General features: G+C 40.5%; 2 protein-coding genes across 3 annotated transcripts; both read left to right on the forward strand.

The window, feature by feature from the left end:
• The first annotated feature begins 1,972 nt into the window (after positions 1-1,972).
• LOC145106166 (L10-interacting MYB domain-containing protein-like) lies at positions 1,973-2,480 on the forward strand. The gene is made up of 2 exons (XM_079043191.1): positions 1,973-2,296; positions 2,376-2,480. The coding sequence occupies exons 1-2, from the start codon at positions 1,973-1,975 to the stop codon at positions 2,478-2,480; spliced, it is 429 nt and encodes a 142-aa protein (XP_078899317.1).
• An 848-nt stretch (positions 2,481-3,328) lies between these two features.
• On the forward strand, positions 3,329-7,274 carry NPGR1 (no pollen germination related 1). 2 transcript variants are annotated; one of them, XM_079045615.1, is made up of 6 exons: positions 3,329-3,948; positions 4,056-4,360; positions 4,470-4,728; positions 4,803-6,028; positions 6,137-6,281; positions 6,778-7,274. In XM_079045615.1, exons 2-6 carry the CDS (start codon positions 4,160-4,162, stop codon positions 7,101-7,103), a joined length of 2,157 nt encoding a protein of 718 aa, XP_078901741.1. In that variant the 5' UTR covers positions 3,329-3,948; positions 4,056-4,159; the 3' UTR covers positions 7,104-7,274. The 2 variants fall into 2 exon arrangements, with proteins under 2 accessions (XP_078901741.1, XP_078901742.1); XM_079045616.1 differs by having other exon boundaries at positions 3,329-3,545.
• The last annotated feature ends 11,201 nt before the right edge of the window (positions 7,275-18,475 follow it).

Here is an 18,475-nt window from a genome sequence, read left to right on the forward strand (position 1 = left end):
TGTGGTATTTTGGGGAACTCACTAAGCTTTATGCTTACGGTTTTCAATTTATGTTTCAGGTACTTCTAGTTCGAAGGGGAAGAGTCGGGATGATTACAGTACGCACACCACATTGTTCTGCATTTTATATTACTCTGATGTATAGTGATGCTTGTTGATATACATCGATTTACTATGGTTTTCATGAGGTTATTTTGGATAATGGTTTTATTAATTTTAAACTCGAAATTTTCAGTCTTAATTTTTGGGACGTTACAGAGGCATACCAATACTCGAATGATAACTATTGTTGTAGGAGAACTCGGCCAATGGAAGATATGAATCCTACACTCCACCAAGTCATTAACACAGAAGCATGTAACATATCTTGTAAATCTTGAATCGTCCTGTCACTCTGGCCATCGGTATGAGGATGATATGACCATCCAACGATGTATAAGAGGTACCAAGTATTTTGGTTCTTTTAGAACCACCCGTATAGTATCCCGATCTGTGGACTTCATTCCATTTTTGCATTCTTTAAGAATGTTCCAAATCTCAACAAATTTAAAACCTTTTCCATGTCCGCGATGGTAAATTTCAAGTGCCTTACCTAAAATGGTTGCATCGTTTTCACCACTATGCCAATCTTGCTTTAAGCTGTTAAACAAAGTGATCATTTGTCAGATAGTCTTCTATTTTCATTTGAGCGAGGAAGTGTCTTGTAAAGTTAGCCCTTTTGGTTGTTGCAGACTGTCGGGTCTTTAAACACATCGACCCTAGTCGATGCTATCACCATTTATTATGTCGAGATCCAAGATATGTTCAAGGCCTTCCCCTTTCGGGCATTGAGTTGGGGCCCAAATTCAGATTTGGGCTCGAGCTCGGATTGAGGCTCAGGTTGGGATTGGAATTGAGTTTTTAGAACATTCTCAAAAGGCTTAAATTCAGTATGGGATTCGAATTGGAATTGGGGTCCTGAGATTGGATTAAGGTTGAGTGAGTGATTTTTGGTTGTTGGGAGAGTTTGAGGATGACATTGTGAAAGATGAATGAAGTTGAAAATAGTAGAAAATATGTGTTTCTTTCAAGGAGGAATGAAATTGAGAGTTATAGAGTATGATATTTGTAAGTTTTATTTATTATAGAGGGTGTTTGTTTTAGCTTATTTGTAAGGCTTTTTAGCTTTTGAGCTTATATTTTGGGCTTATGGAAAGATTAGTGTTTGGGTTAGCTTATGAGCTTAAGCTTATAAGCTTATTTTACTTAAAAATAAGCTAATTTTGATAAGTCATTTCATTTCAACTTTTTTTTTCAAGGCCAGAGCTTATTTATGGTCATTTACGTTTTTACCCTCATTCTTCTTTTCCCAAAACAACAGAACTCTCTTCCCCAAACATTACCCTCATTCTTCTTTTCCCAAAACAACAGAACTCTCTTCCCCAAACATTACCTCCAAGGCTGCAACATTTACCATTACTCCTTCTCTTTCACAGGCACCATTATCTTCCCCAAATATCTTCCCCTCTTCCCCAAAAATGTTGGTCTCTTCTTCCAACAACACACCCTGGTTTTTTTCCCTATATATACAAACGATTTGCGCAGTGGTCTTCTCACTCAAAGAAAAACAAATTGGAGTTCTTCACTGGTATAATCGGTCCTCCTTATCGTGTCAACTCACCCATCGATATGTTCCCCCTTCTCTAATTTTATTATTTTAGAGTACTCACTAGAAATTGGTGTGTGCATCATTCGTCTTCGTATTTTCTTAGATTTTTAAATGCATTACTTGATTTCTTCTCAGCTTTAAAGTAAATATTCTGATCAAAACTGGTAATAATGAATTCCTTGAAACTTGGTCTTTTGGGTCAAGACTCATAAGGTTAATCGAAGAAATAGTATCTGTTGTTTAATATTATGATTATTTTCCAACTTTCATTCTTATGAGTTTGTTTTGTTGTTGAATATTTGGATTATAGAAAACATTTGTGACATGGACTCTAACACTGAAAGGAGATTACCTCTTTGGGATACACCAACTCATATGGTATTTGTTGAGTTATGCTTGAATGAGGCTAGACTTGGAAATAAACCAGGTAGTCATTTCAATAAGGCTGGATATGATAACCTTATAAACAATATGAAAGAGCAAACTGGAAAAACTTTGAACCACAAGCAAATTAAAATCGATTGGGAAAGTATGAAGAGAGATTGGAGGTTGTTTGATCGTTTAATGAGACTTGAATCTGGGATAGGGTGGGATCCCGTGAATAAGTCAATTGTTGCATCGTCTGAGTGGTGGGATGAAAAAATAAAGGTAACATTTGATATATTTTATTTTTACATGGTTTATTAATATTGAAATATTATAAGATTTTGTTGTTTCTGTTGTACAGGTTGACAAAGATTATGACAAGTTTAGGGGAAAAAATTTGGAGATGTATCAAACCCATTATGTAGCATTATTTCGAGATTATGTTACTGTTGGAGATATTTCTTGAAATTTCATGGTTCCAACAACTCATATGGCAATAATTGAGTTCTTGAAATTTCCGATGGAGAAATGATTTCAAAGCTGAGTTAATGGTTTAGTGTTAGATTTTATGTTAGAGCATTATGTTCCTGTTGTCCTTATTATGCACATTTGCATTATTTTCCTTTTTTTGTCTTGTTTACCTTATGTGACAATTGTTTTATGCATTATCGTTACCATTATGTTTGAGTTTATGCATTATCTTTAACATTATATTTTGATCATATGCATCATCTGTTACTTGTGTTATATAATTGAAAGTTCTATTAATGATAAAATTATATAATTGTGTAATGTAAGCATGTCCATTTTGGTCATATTACAAAAAATAAGCTAACCCAAACACTATTTTAAAAGGAGTTTATTAGCTTATAAGTCATAAACTAATCCAAACACTTTTTTACCTAATAAGCTAATAAGCTCATAAGTTATTAAGCTGTTAAGCTAATAAGCTTAAGCCCAAAAAAATAAGCTTACACAAACACCCCTACAGTTGAAAAGTATGTAAAAATTTGAATTTTAGGGCATTGTCACTCTCCAAAAATCTACCGAGTTGGGGCTTGTCACTACGCATGTCGAGCCGGCTAGAATTACTAAGTTGGTTGCCTTACAGACATCTTTGTGATTTTCTCTAATTAATAATTTCTTTTTGGATCTTATATAGGTATACGAAAAAAAAAAAAAGCAACTGTTTTTTACTTTATTTATTTATTTTTTGTTTTTTTATAATCGGCCAATAATTCAGAATTTCTTTCTATAGCTAATTTTTTAATATTCAGCAGAGAATCCAATAAATTTTGAAACTAGAAACTGAAATCGACCATTGAGGGAACACTAGAGGAGCAGTGGTACGACCCTTCCCCACTTTCTTCCCCATACCAACCACATGTTACAATCACTCTCAATCATATTCAAAAACTAATTATCTCAGATCTCTTATCACTTCGTCTTCTTCATTTCACGATTCGTTTTACTAATGTCAAAGCCTACTCATAATTGTTGTCATCTTAACCTCAAGGAAACCAGGAAACCAGTAAGATGAAGCTCCTTTAAATGTGTTTTCTTGTATATTAACACAGAGTTAAATCACTAGAAAATCACGTCGTTAATGGTGATTTACGTGGGTGGTAGTTCCCAAGCTCTAGCCAACTCTTGTTTCTCTCGCTCGTCCCGTCATTTCGTGCTTTGTTTGTTTTCTAGCCACTTTGTCACTTTCTGTTAGTCGTTTTCCTTCATCATCTCTATTCTCCCTCCAATTCCTTCTGTTCTGTCTAGTCTTCAAACGTTTCTAAACGTTTTCCTGTTTCGTGCGTTGTTTCTAAGTATTAATTTGCTGCAGGACTTGTTAGTTTCTGCAATCTATCAGATCTCCATTGTTGTTTTACAGCCCTAGACTACAATTTTTTTCTGATCCAAGCTTATATGACACGAATTAGGTGCATTATTCATTTCAGTCCCAAATGTGTTTGTGTAAATGCCAACATGGACTATGAGATGGAAATTGCTTTACGCTGAAAAATTTCTGTGTGCAATTGATTTTCAGGTGGAACAAATGAGCGAATTGGGACGTTACGTTCGTAAATAGTTTCATATAACAAGCGGAAACCAATTCATTCCAAACATCGATAGAACAGATAAAGCTGAAATATGTTGTGTGCTTGTTCGGGAGAGCAATTTAAGGTAGAAGAGCCAATTTCTCGGTCACCGGAATCATTGGCTACAAGGGATTTCTCAGCTAGTGGAATTTCTTCTCGAACTGGCACTGGAGATTGGGATTCAAAATTCGAAGATGCTCAAGTGGATGAAGCTGAATCCACCCTTAAAGAAGCCCTTTCGCTGAACTATGAGGTGAAATTATCTCTTCAATTTTATGTTTCAGATTCCCTTATACTAGCTATTTTTGTGTGGAATCGAGTAAAAATGTGTGTATATGAATGCCTGTTACATGAAACTGAAGGAAGCCAGAGCTTTGTTGGGTAGACTTGAGTACCAGAGAGGCAATTTTGATGCTGCACTTCAAGTTTTCTATGGAATCGACATCAGAAGCTTGTCACCAAGGATGATTACGGCGATTAGTGACAGAACCCTGCAACGAAATTCCAAGGCCAAAAGGGAAAATAGTGTGGTAGGTGTGATGTCCCTTCATTCTGTGAGTCTGCTTCTTGAAGCGATCCTACTTAAAGCAAAATCACTGCAAGAGATGGGCAGATTTAAAGGTATGACACATTGATACTCATAGATTATAATACTTCTTTTCTACCTACCAATATGATTTGATTTGTTTTATCAGACGCTGCAAAGGAGTGCAAGATGATTTTGGACATAGTTGAATCAGCATTACCTAACGGAATCCCTGATTCCATAGCTCAAGATTGCAAATTACAGGAAATGTTTCACAAAGCATTGGAATTGCTTCCAAAGTTATGGATAGAAGCTGGATTATTAAATGAAGCCATAATCGCATACAGAAGGGCTCTCGTTAACTCTTGGAATTTAGACCCACAAAGATTATCAACCCTACAAAAAGACTTAGCGGCTATATTACTTTACGGAGGTGTAGAAGCAACCCTTCCCCACCCCAAACCATGGGACCCACCTTACCCTAAATCCAACACAGAAGAAGCACTGATTTTGCTGTTTATACTCATGAGAAAAGTATCATGTAAAGAAATAAAGTGGGACCCTGAAATCATAAGCCATTTAACTTTCGCATTATCAACATGTGGCCAATTCGAATGTTTAGCTGTTCGTATCGAACAGCTTCTTCCTTCTGCATATACAAGAATCGAAAGATGGTTTTTTCTTGCTCTTTGCTACAGCGCTGCTGGTAAAATCGAATCAGCCATCAACATTTTAAAGAAAATTTCAGGGTCTTTTAAAGAAGAATCAAATTCAAAACCCCATCTCCCTTCTCTTCTTTTGGGAGCAAAATTATGTTCTCAAGATCCTAAATATTCCCATGAAGGTATAACTTTTGCTAGAAAAGTGATCGAATTGGGTGATGAAATTGAAAACAGGCATTTTGAAAGCATTGCTCACAAGTTTCTTGGAGTGTGTTATGGAAACGCTGCTAGGGTTTCGTTTTCTGATACAGAAAGAGTGGTTTACAATCAAGAATCTATCAGCTCCCTGAATAAAGCTGCTGCTTCGATTGGATTTGATGATGATCCAGAAGTTTTATTTAATTTGGGATTAGAAAATGCGATACAGAGAAACTTGGAAGCTGCATTTGAAAAGATTATGATGTATTCTGACATGATTTGTGGGAGTTCAGCAAAGGGTTTCAAGTTATTGGCTTTGATAGTATCTGGTGAACAAAGATTTGAAGATTCTGAGACGATTGTTGACATTGGTTTGGATGAAACTGGAAGAGTTGACCAATTGGAATTGCTTAGACTGAAAGCAGTTCTTCAGATTGCTCAAGAACAGCCAAAACAAGCGATAGAAACTTACAAGGTTTTGTTATCATTGATTCAGACACATGGTGAACTTCAAAAAGTCAACTTGGATTTTGAGGTATGAATATATTTATTTGTGTTCTTGTTTTCCTGATAAAAATCAAAGTAATTGATTCGGAATTGAGGAGAATTATTATTATTATTATTATTGTTGTTGTTTAAATAGGAAAGCGAGAGGAAATTTGAAATGGAAGCTTGGTTAGATTTAGCAAATATTTACACAAAGCTGGAGTCTTTTTCTGATGCTGAAATTTGTGTTGGCAAAGCAAAGTTAAAGGAATTCTACTACCCTCGAACTTGGCATTCTACAGGTTTGTTCATCATTTCATCAGCTAGTTGTCTAAGTTGATGTCTGTATGAAAATCAAATATGACCATTTTACCCTCTTGTCTAGAAGCGATGCTAACTGATTATTTACTAACTGTTGTAAGTTGAAATTGTAAATGACAAACAATGCTAAATCAATAACTATTTATTTGAGAACTGAATGAGAGTAAATGACCATTTTACCCTTTTATCCAGAAACAATGCTGAATCAATAATAACTGTTTATTTGAGAACTGTCATAAAATGAAATTGTAAATACTTAAAATCTTAAATAATGTCTTTCTGATAAAAACAAATGCAATTATATATTTATAAGTTAAATTGAACACAATATCTGAAATCATAATTATTGTGTGGTAATGGAACTACTATACGAGGAGAGACTGTTTCTTTCTTGGACCGAGAGAGTAAATGACCATTTTACCCTTTTTGTCTAGAAAATGATTGTTTATATTTGACCATTTTACCCTTTTGTCACAGGTTTGTTATTCGAAGCTCAATCTTTACACAAAGAAGCACTTGTTGCGTTCTCGATTTCACTATCAATAGAACCGGATTATGTCCCAAGTTTAATTTCAACAGCAGAAACCCTAATAAAAATGGGTGGGAGTGGGAGTGGGACCCACACAGTCCCAATTGCAAGAAGCTTGTTGATGAACACATTGAGGTTAGAACCCACAAACCATGAAGCCTGGTTTAACCTTGGTTTGATCTGCAAGAAGGAAGGTCTGATGCACCAAGCTGCAGACTTCTTCCAGGCTGCACATGAGCTCAACTTATCAGCTCCAGTTCAGAGCTTTGTCTAATGGATAAATAAGTAGAGATTTTTTGGAGATTAGAAACCTGAATTTTGTGAATATTCAGATAATATGTATATCCATTTATGCAATTGTAACAACCTGTTTCATCAGGTGGTTTGACTTAATCTGGTAAGCTAAGCTAAACTATATATGAATATGAGACTGTTACTTTTTTCATTTAGGCTTTCTCTATTAACATTTAACAAATTTGAGTGTCATTTTCTCAATGTTTTTGGTTTGGCCCTATGTTTAACCTAAACAAAACTGTGACTGGAGAGTGGAGATGACACCTGATTTTGAAATACCTTTGCGATCCTAGCCTTCCAGCTTTGCTATAAGGAAGTGAAGAGGACAACATTAATTAGCTTACGGCTCTTTGTTAATAGAAATTTTTGTAAACTAAGATATGGGAAATTGAGTAATCTAACCACTTTTTAATGTTATTTTAATAATAAAAATCTATTTTTTTTTTTGCAAAATGACCACTCGGTCTGGAATGGATCATTTCTGACCCGATTTTGTATTCGGTGCATTTATGGGTAATGGATCTGACCTGAAAATGTGGTCTCCCTATAAATATCATTTAACCTGTTTTGGATTTCGTTTCGAACTCTCTCATTTCGGATTACCAGCATTCCGGACACCACCAAAACTGAAAAATGTCTTCATATAGCGGTGATGAGATGTATTTTTTATATGTAAGTTTTCATTATGTTTATAATTATATGTGTTTATTTTAGATTATACGTTAAAACATATATAGTTTATGCATTTAGATAGGTATTACTAGTTTTCCTTTGAATTTAATTAGTTTAAAGATAATTATAGGATTATATGTACGAGTATAGGTGCTACATCAAAAATTGTTACCAAAAAACTTCATTTTCACTAGTCCGAAATTCGAAAAACATGTCCAGAATAATAAGAACACCTCCGGAATACAATAAACATTCCGGAATTTGGGTTCGAAATTTTAGTCTGGAATTATGTTCTGGAAATGTGTATTCAGTAATGTCCTCCGGAACATACATGCAAAAATGACCAATTAATTATTCTTATGATTGTAGCACGACAGAACATATGAAGCGGTTGTTACTACAACCTGCAGGCCTAAACTTGGGCGTGAAATCATGACTCATTTAAATAACTGACTAGTTTGTGGAGTCTTGTTTAGGCAATTATGTTTTGGTGATTACGTGAACATGCAGATGGATGTAGAATGTCACCCTTTATTCTATCACTATCTTATGTGCAAGGAATTTACTACTTTTGATCCAGTTGACCTACAAGAGCTTCTATTTCTGATTGGCGACTATCGTGTTTGCTTTGATAGGAAGGCATTCTGCTTGGTCATTGGCTTGTGGTTCGGGGAGTATTTCCACCCTAGTTCTGATTTTGGAGAGTTCAGACAATGTGTGTTCCCATTTGTGCCGCTTTCATGTTCGGTGAGAATGGTTGACCTTATCCACGTGTTCAATAACTTACTTCATCAATTAAGTGATGCAAACACGGTGAGAGTCTCGATGTTGTTTATTCTGGAGCAAGGATTTTTTGGGAAATACCCTCGACAGCCGGTTACTAATGAACATATGTCACTCGTCTCTAATTTAAACGAGTTTAACAGATATATAGTTTTTTACACACATTATATCAAATCATACATATACTTATTAAGTGTAATTGTTGACATAGGTACCCATGGGGTAGAGTGATATTGGATTTAACTTATAAACAACTACGTACTGTGTTTGACAAGATTTAGGAGCATTTGAACCCCAATGCACCAAGAATCAGCAGTAGACACACATATACTCTGCAGGCATTTGTATATGCATTTAAGGTATGCCCACTGTTTTCATAATGTTTTTAAGCAACAAGTAGTCAAGTATTATAACTTTCTTAAGTTGGTTATTTTTTTTAACATCTTAATTTTGTAGATTTGGATGATGGAGACATTTCCCAACAGTAGTATAGTTGTGTTATCCCCCATACAATTGCATACCCCAGGATGAGGCGCCTGCACGCTGCTGAGTGCGAACGTATTCTTGATGTTACTGAGGTATGTAGCTTAGTTCATCTTATAATTTATAAGTTGGTATGCGAAAAAAACTTATGATTAACCTTTATATATTGTTTCAGGCACCCTCCCCCCTCCCCCCCCCCCAACAAATTGTTGCAGCCTACTCAGCAGGAGATTGCTGCTTTGTGGTGGATTGAGAGTGTCTCATGGATAGATGTTGCAGATTACCCTGATGTTTGAGTTATGGTTTTTTTCTTGTGTGTGTTTTAAACAATTCCTTATGACGATGTAACAAAAACAACTTTACGTTTCCGAACGACGTAAATTATTCTAATTTCGTACAAATATCATCACGGGTTTTTAGGTCAACATTATCATATTGTTAACTACTATTTCGACTAGTTTAACGTTAGATCTACTCTTAGACTTAATTTTACTTTTTACACTTGACTTGGTCCTACTAGAAGTTTCAGTTTTTGTTGAATCTAAGGGAAACTGAGCATCACAGTTTCTGCTTGTGTGCCTGATCCTTTGGCAACGGTTGCATTTTTTCTTAATCGGACCTTCGCCTTGGGATGGGATACAGTTATGGTTTTGTGGTCGTCCGACTTGTCGTTTGTCCATCAATGGTGGTAATACAACCATCACGTTATCCTGTTGTTCGTATTCAGCTAGAACTGGCACAAGAAAACACAACCTCTCTATATGTTGATCGATATGTTTCCATTGTGAAGTATGATGACACCCATGTATTACAGTGTTGATATCTCAGTTTCTTGAATACCTTCATTGCATGAGAACAAGGTGTACCTAACAATTGCCATTTGACACACGTGTAGGAACAAGATTCCAAGTTTACTATACCATTTTTTCATTTGGTCAGTCACCTCATATTTTCTTTGATCAATTTGGTATACCCAAATACCGGAGGATTTGTTGATCCTCCTATCGATAACCTTCTTAGCATACTCAGTAATATCCTTTTTTCTTTCAGCTATAAACAAATTTGTATGTATATCTTGTCATACACAGTTTTTTTTATACTAAACTTATAATGGAAGTAATATAATATAAATAGTTACCTCCAACGTTAGATTGCTGACACCACCATTGCTGCATAGTTGCTCTAAAGAAATCCATCAACATTGTTATTGGTAGTTTCCGTGCGTCTCTAGATAATGCATTGATGGACTCGACACTGTTTGATGTCATAATATTGTAACGGGCCACACGGAAACACGACCTTGCCCATTTCTCGTAACTGATTCTCTCTAGCCATGTACGATAGTCTTCATTTAGTGCAAGATGCAACCTACTCAAGCTTTCTTTAAAATTAGATTGTCGGTAAGCTTTTGTAGCCTCCAAAAACAAAATCTCTATTCTCTCTTGCTTGCCGATCTTTGCTCTCATATTCATCAAAAAATGGTGACAACAAAGTCCATAATATGCATTCGGAAACACAGCTTGAAAAGTCATTTCAATTGAATTGGCTCTATCTGATATGATAGCCAAAGACAACATGCCCCCAATACATTCTTTGAGTCTTGATAAAAACCAAATCCATGACACCCCACTTTCAGTTTTCCCAACTCCAAGACGCAAAGTTGTTTGAAGCGCTCGAACCTAAAAATCATTTACAATGACATCATTAAACTGAACACACATGTAAAAACATTAAATATAAAGAAGTAACTATATAAGGAATATTACCATGCAACCGATAGCCACGAAAAAACTATAAAAATTTGTTGCCATAACTCATCTTTATATGTGTAACTGTCCATGGATGCTTCTTCTCCAAGTTATAACAATATACAGGTAGTCTTTGAAAGCTTTCTTCAGGGGTCCCTATCAACAAATTTAGAGCATACATTTTAGCACTCCATGCTTGCCGGTATATGAAATATGTACACTAAGACGGTCATTTAAAGTTGTTTGTATCTGATTCCCCCGCAACATATTACATGTACTATCAGTCAATATGCCCTTAAACAAGTGACCCAATACCTTTTGTTGGCTTTTCGGTGATGGGGACGTAGCTATGTGTTTGAGCAAGTGTGTTTCTCCGATACTTTAACCACTTGAAATATATCAGTAGTATCATGTTTTGTTGCCCCTATCCGTCAGTCAGAATTATTCATAAAGTAAACAACTTCAAACCTGTCTTTTATGGCTTTTTTCACTTTTTATTAGAAACCTTCAGTAACACTTTTTAATCCTAACTTAAGATTAAGTTGTTCTTTTGTAACACCCCGAATTTCAATTGTTCAAGGAAGGGCCAAAAGTGTAAATTTAGGAAAGGGACTCAATGAGTAGGTCCGCTTACTCGCCGAGTCGGAGCGGGATTCTATCGCGGTTTAAGTGGCCAACTCGCCGAGTCGGCGGCTTGGACTCGACGAGTTGGTGCTGAAGAGAGAAAACCCTAATCCCGGGGGTTGTGCCCTATATAAAGCACATTATAACCCACCCTCAGCCTCTTTGCTACCCTTTTGAGATCCAGAAACCCTAGAATCGAGTGAGCTTCCATTAATAGAGAGAATAGAGCTTTGGAGGAGAAAATCTTAGAAAGGGGCTTGAAGATCAAGAGGTTGCTGCAAAGGGGTGGTGTAGATCCGGGATCTACTTCAGTTGGAGCTTATTTTGGAGCTAATAATTTGTTGCTTGGGCTCTTTTGCATCTAGATCTATTATCATTTGAGATTTGGGGCATTTTTGGTATGATTGAGAGCTATTTTCGAGTTAGAGGCTTAGATCTGAGGTTGCTACTTCAGATCTAGGCTTGTGATGGTCCAAAATGTCATAAAGGTTCTGTCTAAGAGTTTTTGGTAAAGCCCCTTTGTCATGAACCCTAGCCCTAGAGTGTTTTGGGCCTATATCTCCTTGGTTTCACGTAAAGTTTGCAACTTTATGTGAGGGTTGGACTGTAGAAGAGTGGATCTATGGATTGGAGCCCCTGCATGGCTCGAAAATCCTCTATATGGATTGAGAACTGGAGAGACTCGGCGAGTCACATGGGTGTACTCGACGAGTTGTATGAACATGTGCATGGACTCGACGAGTTGGAAGAACAACTCGACGAGTCTGTTGAAGATTGCCTTGGACTCGACGAGTCTGTTCTTGGACTCGGCAAGTCTGGTCGCAGAACCCAATCTCTTGTGGTTAAAACTTTGGATTAGTGAGTCGGTTGGCGACTCAGTGAGTTGGACATGATGGGATTCCGAGATCGTTGAACTCGACGAGTCTTGGGGCGACTCGGCGAGTTGAGTCGTGTTATGGGAGTTTTCTGAGTATGAGGACTCGACGAGTCGACGGGTTGACTCGGCGAATAGAGTCAACCAGGAATGTTGACTTTGACTAAGGACTTTGACTTTGACCAAGAGTTGACCAGTTTGACTTCCAAGGGTATTTTGGTAATTTTTGGTATTTATGGAATTGCTTCTTTGGTAGTGTACTGTGGTGAAGTTTGTATCGGTGGTCGGAGCAGCTTGGTCGTATCTCTTCAGTCGGCAATTTCAGGTGAGTTATCCTCACTATATCAACAGGGTCTACGGCACCAAGGCTGGCCCTTTATCGGATGGAAATACGGGTATTGTTTGTTATGTTATTTCCTTGCTAGATCTGCATCCTGGTATTTAGGATGGTGTTATGTTAGTGACCTGGTTAAGGTCGGTACCCGGTATATTGGGTAATGTTATGTTAGTGACCTGGTTAAGGTCGGTACCCGGAATATAGGGTAATGTTATGCTAGTGACCGGTTAGGTCGGAATCCTGGTTAGGATGTTGATATGCTATGTGATCTGTTAGACTGTTTGTCTGGTTAAGGAACTGTTATGTGATTAATTGTTTTATGTGCACATGGTTGTTTGACGGGGGTTGGGTTGAGGCGGGTCCTGCTTTGTGCTGTAGGCCAACATACCCAGGGCGGACCGGATATTCCGAAGGCCCAGCGAGCGGTCCGGATAGGCTGAAGGCCCCAAGAGGGCGGACCAGACGTGTCGAGGCTCGGAGAGTGGACCAGGCCGACTGAAGGCCCGGTGTGGGCGGACCAGTCATACTGTAGACTCAGAGAGTGGACCAGGTGGATTGAAGGCCCGGTGCGGGCGGACCAATCACACTGTAGACTCGATGTACATGGCTAGACTCGGAGGGTGGACCAGGTGGACTGAAGGCCCGGTGCGGGCGGACCAGTCACACAGTAGACCCGATGTGCATGGCTGTTCTATTTGTGATATGTTATGAGTATGTTTATGTGCGGTTGGTATTTTGGGGGTAACTCACTATGCTTTCGGGCTTACAGTTTCAGTGTATTGTTTCAGGTACTTCAGGAGATCGTGGCAAGATCGTACCGCTCCTCATGTTCTATGATTTATGTGATATGGTTCTGGGGGATACTCTGATGTTTAAACTATTTTGAAAACGAGATGTATGAACTTAATGGTTTTTGAATGAATTAAAATGTTTTAATTTGGTTGAAATTTTTGGTCGTTACAAGTTGGTATCAGAGCCTTGGTTTGAGTGAATTGGAGGAACATTCGTGTGAATCCAGTCTCAAATGAAGGAGGGATTTTCAAAATGGTTTTCAAAAGGTTTTCGAAATAAGTAAAGGAGGATGCAGAGGGTACGATCAGCCAGAGCCAGTAAGTAGACCCCAAAATACCATATAAGTTATTTTGATTATGTGATATGTTAGAACAACATGCTAGTACTAGGCTAGGGATCTTCATGAATTGCATGATAGAATTGCCTGATTTATGATGCCTGCTAGCTTAGGGTTTCTTGTTATGGGATATTCAGTATTCCTCTAGGGGTGAGGATGGAGTGCTTGTTATGTATGTTTGTGCTTAGGGCGTTGTGGTGATACTTTGAGGTAAATATGGGTAGCTGTGGAAGGTAGTATGGGCCCGTACTACTGAAAGCACAAGACCCATACGCATGTCAAGGAAGTCACAACCCCTAGGTTGTTGGTTAGAGGTTAGTTCTCGGCGGTTATGCGAGGTATCTGAGGTTCTTATGGTTCGTTTCATTATGGCGGATGCGAGACGTTTCGAGGCAGGATCCGGTTCGGGATCGGGATCAGGAGAGGGTGGTCAGGATGGACCAGCACCACCAGAAGTCATCGGTCAGATGAGTACGGATGATTTGGATGCCAGGATTCGTGAGATCCTGCATGATGAGGTTGCTGCTATGTTCCGAGCTGAGTTGCCGGAACTGTTTGGGTCGATCAAGACCGCCATGGTTGAGTATTTTGATGAGCGCTATGCAGCTCTTGCAGAGACAGCGGCCGCGGCAGCCGCATCGGCTGTGGCAGCGACATGAGGAGGAGCCAGTCGGGGCTTTCAGTATCGGGATTTCGACAATACAAAGCCCCCTACTTTCGATGGAGTTCAGGATCCGATCGTTGCTATGAGATGGTTGTCAGACGTGGAGGGTTGTTTCTTCACGTGTTCATGCCCTGCGGATCAGAGGGTGAGGTGTGCTCTGAACCTTTTGAGGCTCGGGGCGAAGGATTGGTGGAGGTTGACTACGGGATCTTATTCTGATGCACAGCGGGCTGCGGTTTCGTGGGATCAGTTCCGGGAGATGTTCAGTACTCGTTATGTTCTGCAGGTTGAGAGAGAGAGGTTGGCTCAGGAGTTCCTGGAACTAAAGCAGGGTTCAGAGTCGGTGACGAAGATCACCAGGATGGTCACTGAGAGGGCGATGTTATGCCCGGAGTTCGCGTCGGAGCAGGCTCAGATGTCCCGATATCTGAGTATGCTCAAGAGGGATAGTAGACAGTTTGTGTCCACGCAGAGATGTGATACCTTGTTAGAGTTGCAGGAGGCCGCCAGGCGGCGTGAGTTGGAGATTGAGTTGCAGTTGCGAGAGCAGAGGCAGGCCCCAATGTAGTCGCAGCCGGCGCCAAAACGGTTCAAAACCGTTGACTCTAGGGTTGGAGGTCAGGGCAGCCACACTTGTGAGAAGTGTGGGAAGGGTCATGCCGGAGTTTGCCGATCCGGTGGTGCGTGTCGCAAGTGCGGGAGAGAGGGGCATTATGCGAGGGATTGTCATCAGTCGGCTCCGGTGCAGGATACGAGGATTTGTTATCATTGCCATCAGGTTGGACACTTGAGGGTCAACTGTCCACAACTTGTTGCAAGACCGGTGCAGGCTCCAGCACCGGCCACTTTGAGGATTACTGGCGGGGGTCAGGGTGGAGCGGAGCCTCCGAGGGCTCAGGGACGCGCAATCCAGCTTACAGCAGAGGAAGTCAGGGCAGAGCCGGATGCAGCTGCGGTATGATTGAGGATCTTAGTAGTTAGGAGTTGTAGTTGGTTAGCATCCAAGAGGATAGATGATCGGAAGGTCGGGTATATGATATCTTTGCTGGGTATGGCACCTGCGATGTGAGAAGTGTTCAGCTGAGATTCAACTTCTCTGGAGTTCGGGTGTGCGATGGCGGAAGGGTTATTCGGTGAAGGTTGCTCACTCCCGAGGGAGTCAATTCATGGTTATGAGGGAATATATGGAGTAAGGGCGATTGAGCTATGCCGGTTTTGGGCATCGGTGGTTAGTAGTCGGTGCACTAAGTAGGGGAGAATTGGAAAATTCTCCGGTGAAACAACATACATCCAAGGATGGTTAGCTGTTTGGATTTCAGCAGTGTTTTGCTGAGGGTGTGGGTCGGTGAGAGCAAGTGGTAGACAAGTGGCGCGGAGCACAAACCATGGTTTTCGGAAAAGGTGACTGATTGTTGTAAGGCCTAGCTTTAGGCCGAGAATTGAGTATATGGAATGGAGTTGGAGTTCGGAACCCCAAGAGGGCTAGAACAGACTGCATGGGAGAGGTTCCCGGGAAGGATGGTTCAGGGTGATGTACAACAGTTTTGAGCGGTCCGGATAGACTGAAGGCCAGAAGGCGTACTAGTCAGACCGAAGGCTCGGGGAACGGTCCAGACAGGCTGAAGGCCCAGGAGGGCGGTCCAGACATGCTGAAGTTTCTGAGAGTGGTCTAGATAGTCTGAAGGCCTGGTGAGGCGGTCCAGTCATGCTGAAGACTTTGTATGTGTTAGTAGATCTGTATGCGGAGAATGAGTGACTGTGTCGCCATGCAATAGTAATTGATATGGTCTGGCCCCAAGTATTAATCATGATGATGAAGTTGGCTGGAGGCCGTGCGTGGGCCTTGTTAGTTATATGATCAGATTTGGAGTATATGGGAGTTCGAGAATAGCAGTTGCTCTACATGGATAGTGTAGAGTGGAGTTTAGCTCTGTGGCACTTATAGGTGCGGTAAGGGTTGTTGAGTAGACTTCCTAGAAAGGGAAGGTATGTAGCTCCGGAAGGAGTTTGGGTCCTCTGAAAGGAAGGCAGTGGAGTGAATGGATGATCGAAAGTGCTTGGTAGTAAGCACTGGGACTGTACCAAATATATGGAAGCACATACGAGTTGGATGCCCGTTGAGGTTGTGGCAATGTTGGATGATGCGCAGGCATTTTTTCAGTCCCCTTGGAAGAGGAGGAGGAAAGTGGTTCCAGATTGGAGATTGGGACAGAGGAAGGTGAGGCAGCAGGTTAACAGACTCGAGAGTAGTCTGGACCGGTGCTTAGGACTGTATAAGGATATTACAGTCGGAGGTCAAGGACCTAGAGATCGTGATAGGGAGGTGTGAGTGGGTTGCACTCCGTTGTGTCGAACCGAAGGGTTCAAGGGTGACGCAAGGACAAGGTCCTTAGTTCCAAGTATGGTTGTAGGCTTGAGTTATGTATGTGAAGGTATCCCAATCTGGGGTATTCCATCATGAGGATTCGTTCCAGGTTGCAAGTTATCAGGGTTATCGCCAATTTTGGGCGAAGGAAGATAGATTAGTTTCTTATCAGAGCTCAGTGGGTGTTTGTGGAATCTAGCTTTGCAGGGCGCGGAAGCGTGTCCCTGATATGAAGGGTTAGTATTATCGGGTGATTCGTGGTTAATTCGTGGTGCTATTGAGTTGAAAGGCCGATGATCGGCTTGGAGTAGTGGCAAGGATGCCACGTGAGAATAAGCCATTTTAAGAGAGATGCAGAAGTAAGGTTTGTAAGAGCATGAGTTGATTGAGAAGTCGGAGTCTGCAGTGCAAAGGGTTCGTTCTGAGGCGTATACTGCAGTAGGCTTCGAGGACGAAGCCTAATTTCAGTGGGGGAGAGTTGTAACACCCCGAATTTCAATTGTTCAAGGAAGGGCCAAAAGTGTAAATTTAGGAAAGGGACTCGACAAGTAGGTCCGCTTACTCGCCGAGTCGGAGCGGGATTCTATCGCGGTTTAAGTGGCCAACTCGCCGAGTCGGCGGCTTGGACTCGACGAGTTGGTGCTGAAGAGAGAAAACCCTAATCCCGGGGGTTGTGCCCTATATAAAGCACATTATAACCCACCCTCAGCCTCTTTTCTACCCTTTTGAGATCCAGAAACCCTAGAATCGAGTGAGCTTCCATTAATAGAGAGAATAGAGCTTTGGAGGAGAAAATCTTGGAAAGGGGCTTGAAGATCAAGAGGTTGCTGCAAAAGAGTGGTGTAGATCCGGGATCTACTTCAGTTGGAGCTTATTTTGGAGGTAATAATCTGTTGCTTGGGCTCTTTTGCATCTAGATCTATTATCATTTGAGATTTGGGACATTTTTGGTATGATTGAGAGCTATTTCGAGTTAGAGGCTTAGATATGAGGTTGCTACTTCAGATCTAGGCTTGTGATGGTCCAAAATGTCATAAAGGTTCTGTCTAAGAGTTGTTGGTAAAGCCCCTTTGTCATGAACCCTAGCCCTAGAGTGTTTTGGGCCTATATCACCTTGGTTTCACGTAAAGTTTGCAACTTTATGTGAGGGTTAGACTATAGAAGAGTGGATCTATGGATTGGAGCCCCTGCATGGCTCGAAAAGCCTCTGTATGGATTGAGAACTGGAGAGACTTGGCGAGTCACGTGGGTGTACTCGACGAGTTGTATGAACATGTGCATGGACTCGGCGAGTTGGAAGAACAACTCGGCGAGTCTGTTGAAGATTGCCTTGGACTCGACGAGTCTGTTCTTGGACTCGGCGAGTCTGGTCACAGAACCCAATCTCTTGTGGTTAAAGCTTTAGATTAGTGAGTCGGTTGGCGACTCATTGAGTTGGACATGATGGGATTCCGAGATCGTTGAACTCGACGAGTCTTGGGGCGACTCGGCAAGTTGAGTCGTGTTATGGGAGTTTTCTGAGTATGAGGACTCGATGAGTCGACGGGTTGACTCGGCGAGTAGAGTCAACCATGAAGGTTGACTTTGACTGAGGACTTTGACTTTGACTGAGGACTTTGACTTTGACCAAGAGTTGACCAGTTTGACTTCCAAGGGTATTTTGGTAATTTTTG

This window comes from Lactuca virosa, chromosome 4 (assembly GCF_052849685.1).
Source record: "Lactuca virosa cultivar CGN04683 chromosome 4, Lactuca_virosa_CGN04683_v6, whole genome shotgun sequence".
NCBI lineage: Eukaryota > Viridiplantae > Streptophyta > Magnoliopsida > Asterales > Asteraceae > Lactuca > Lactuca virosa.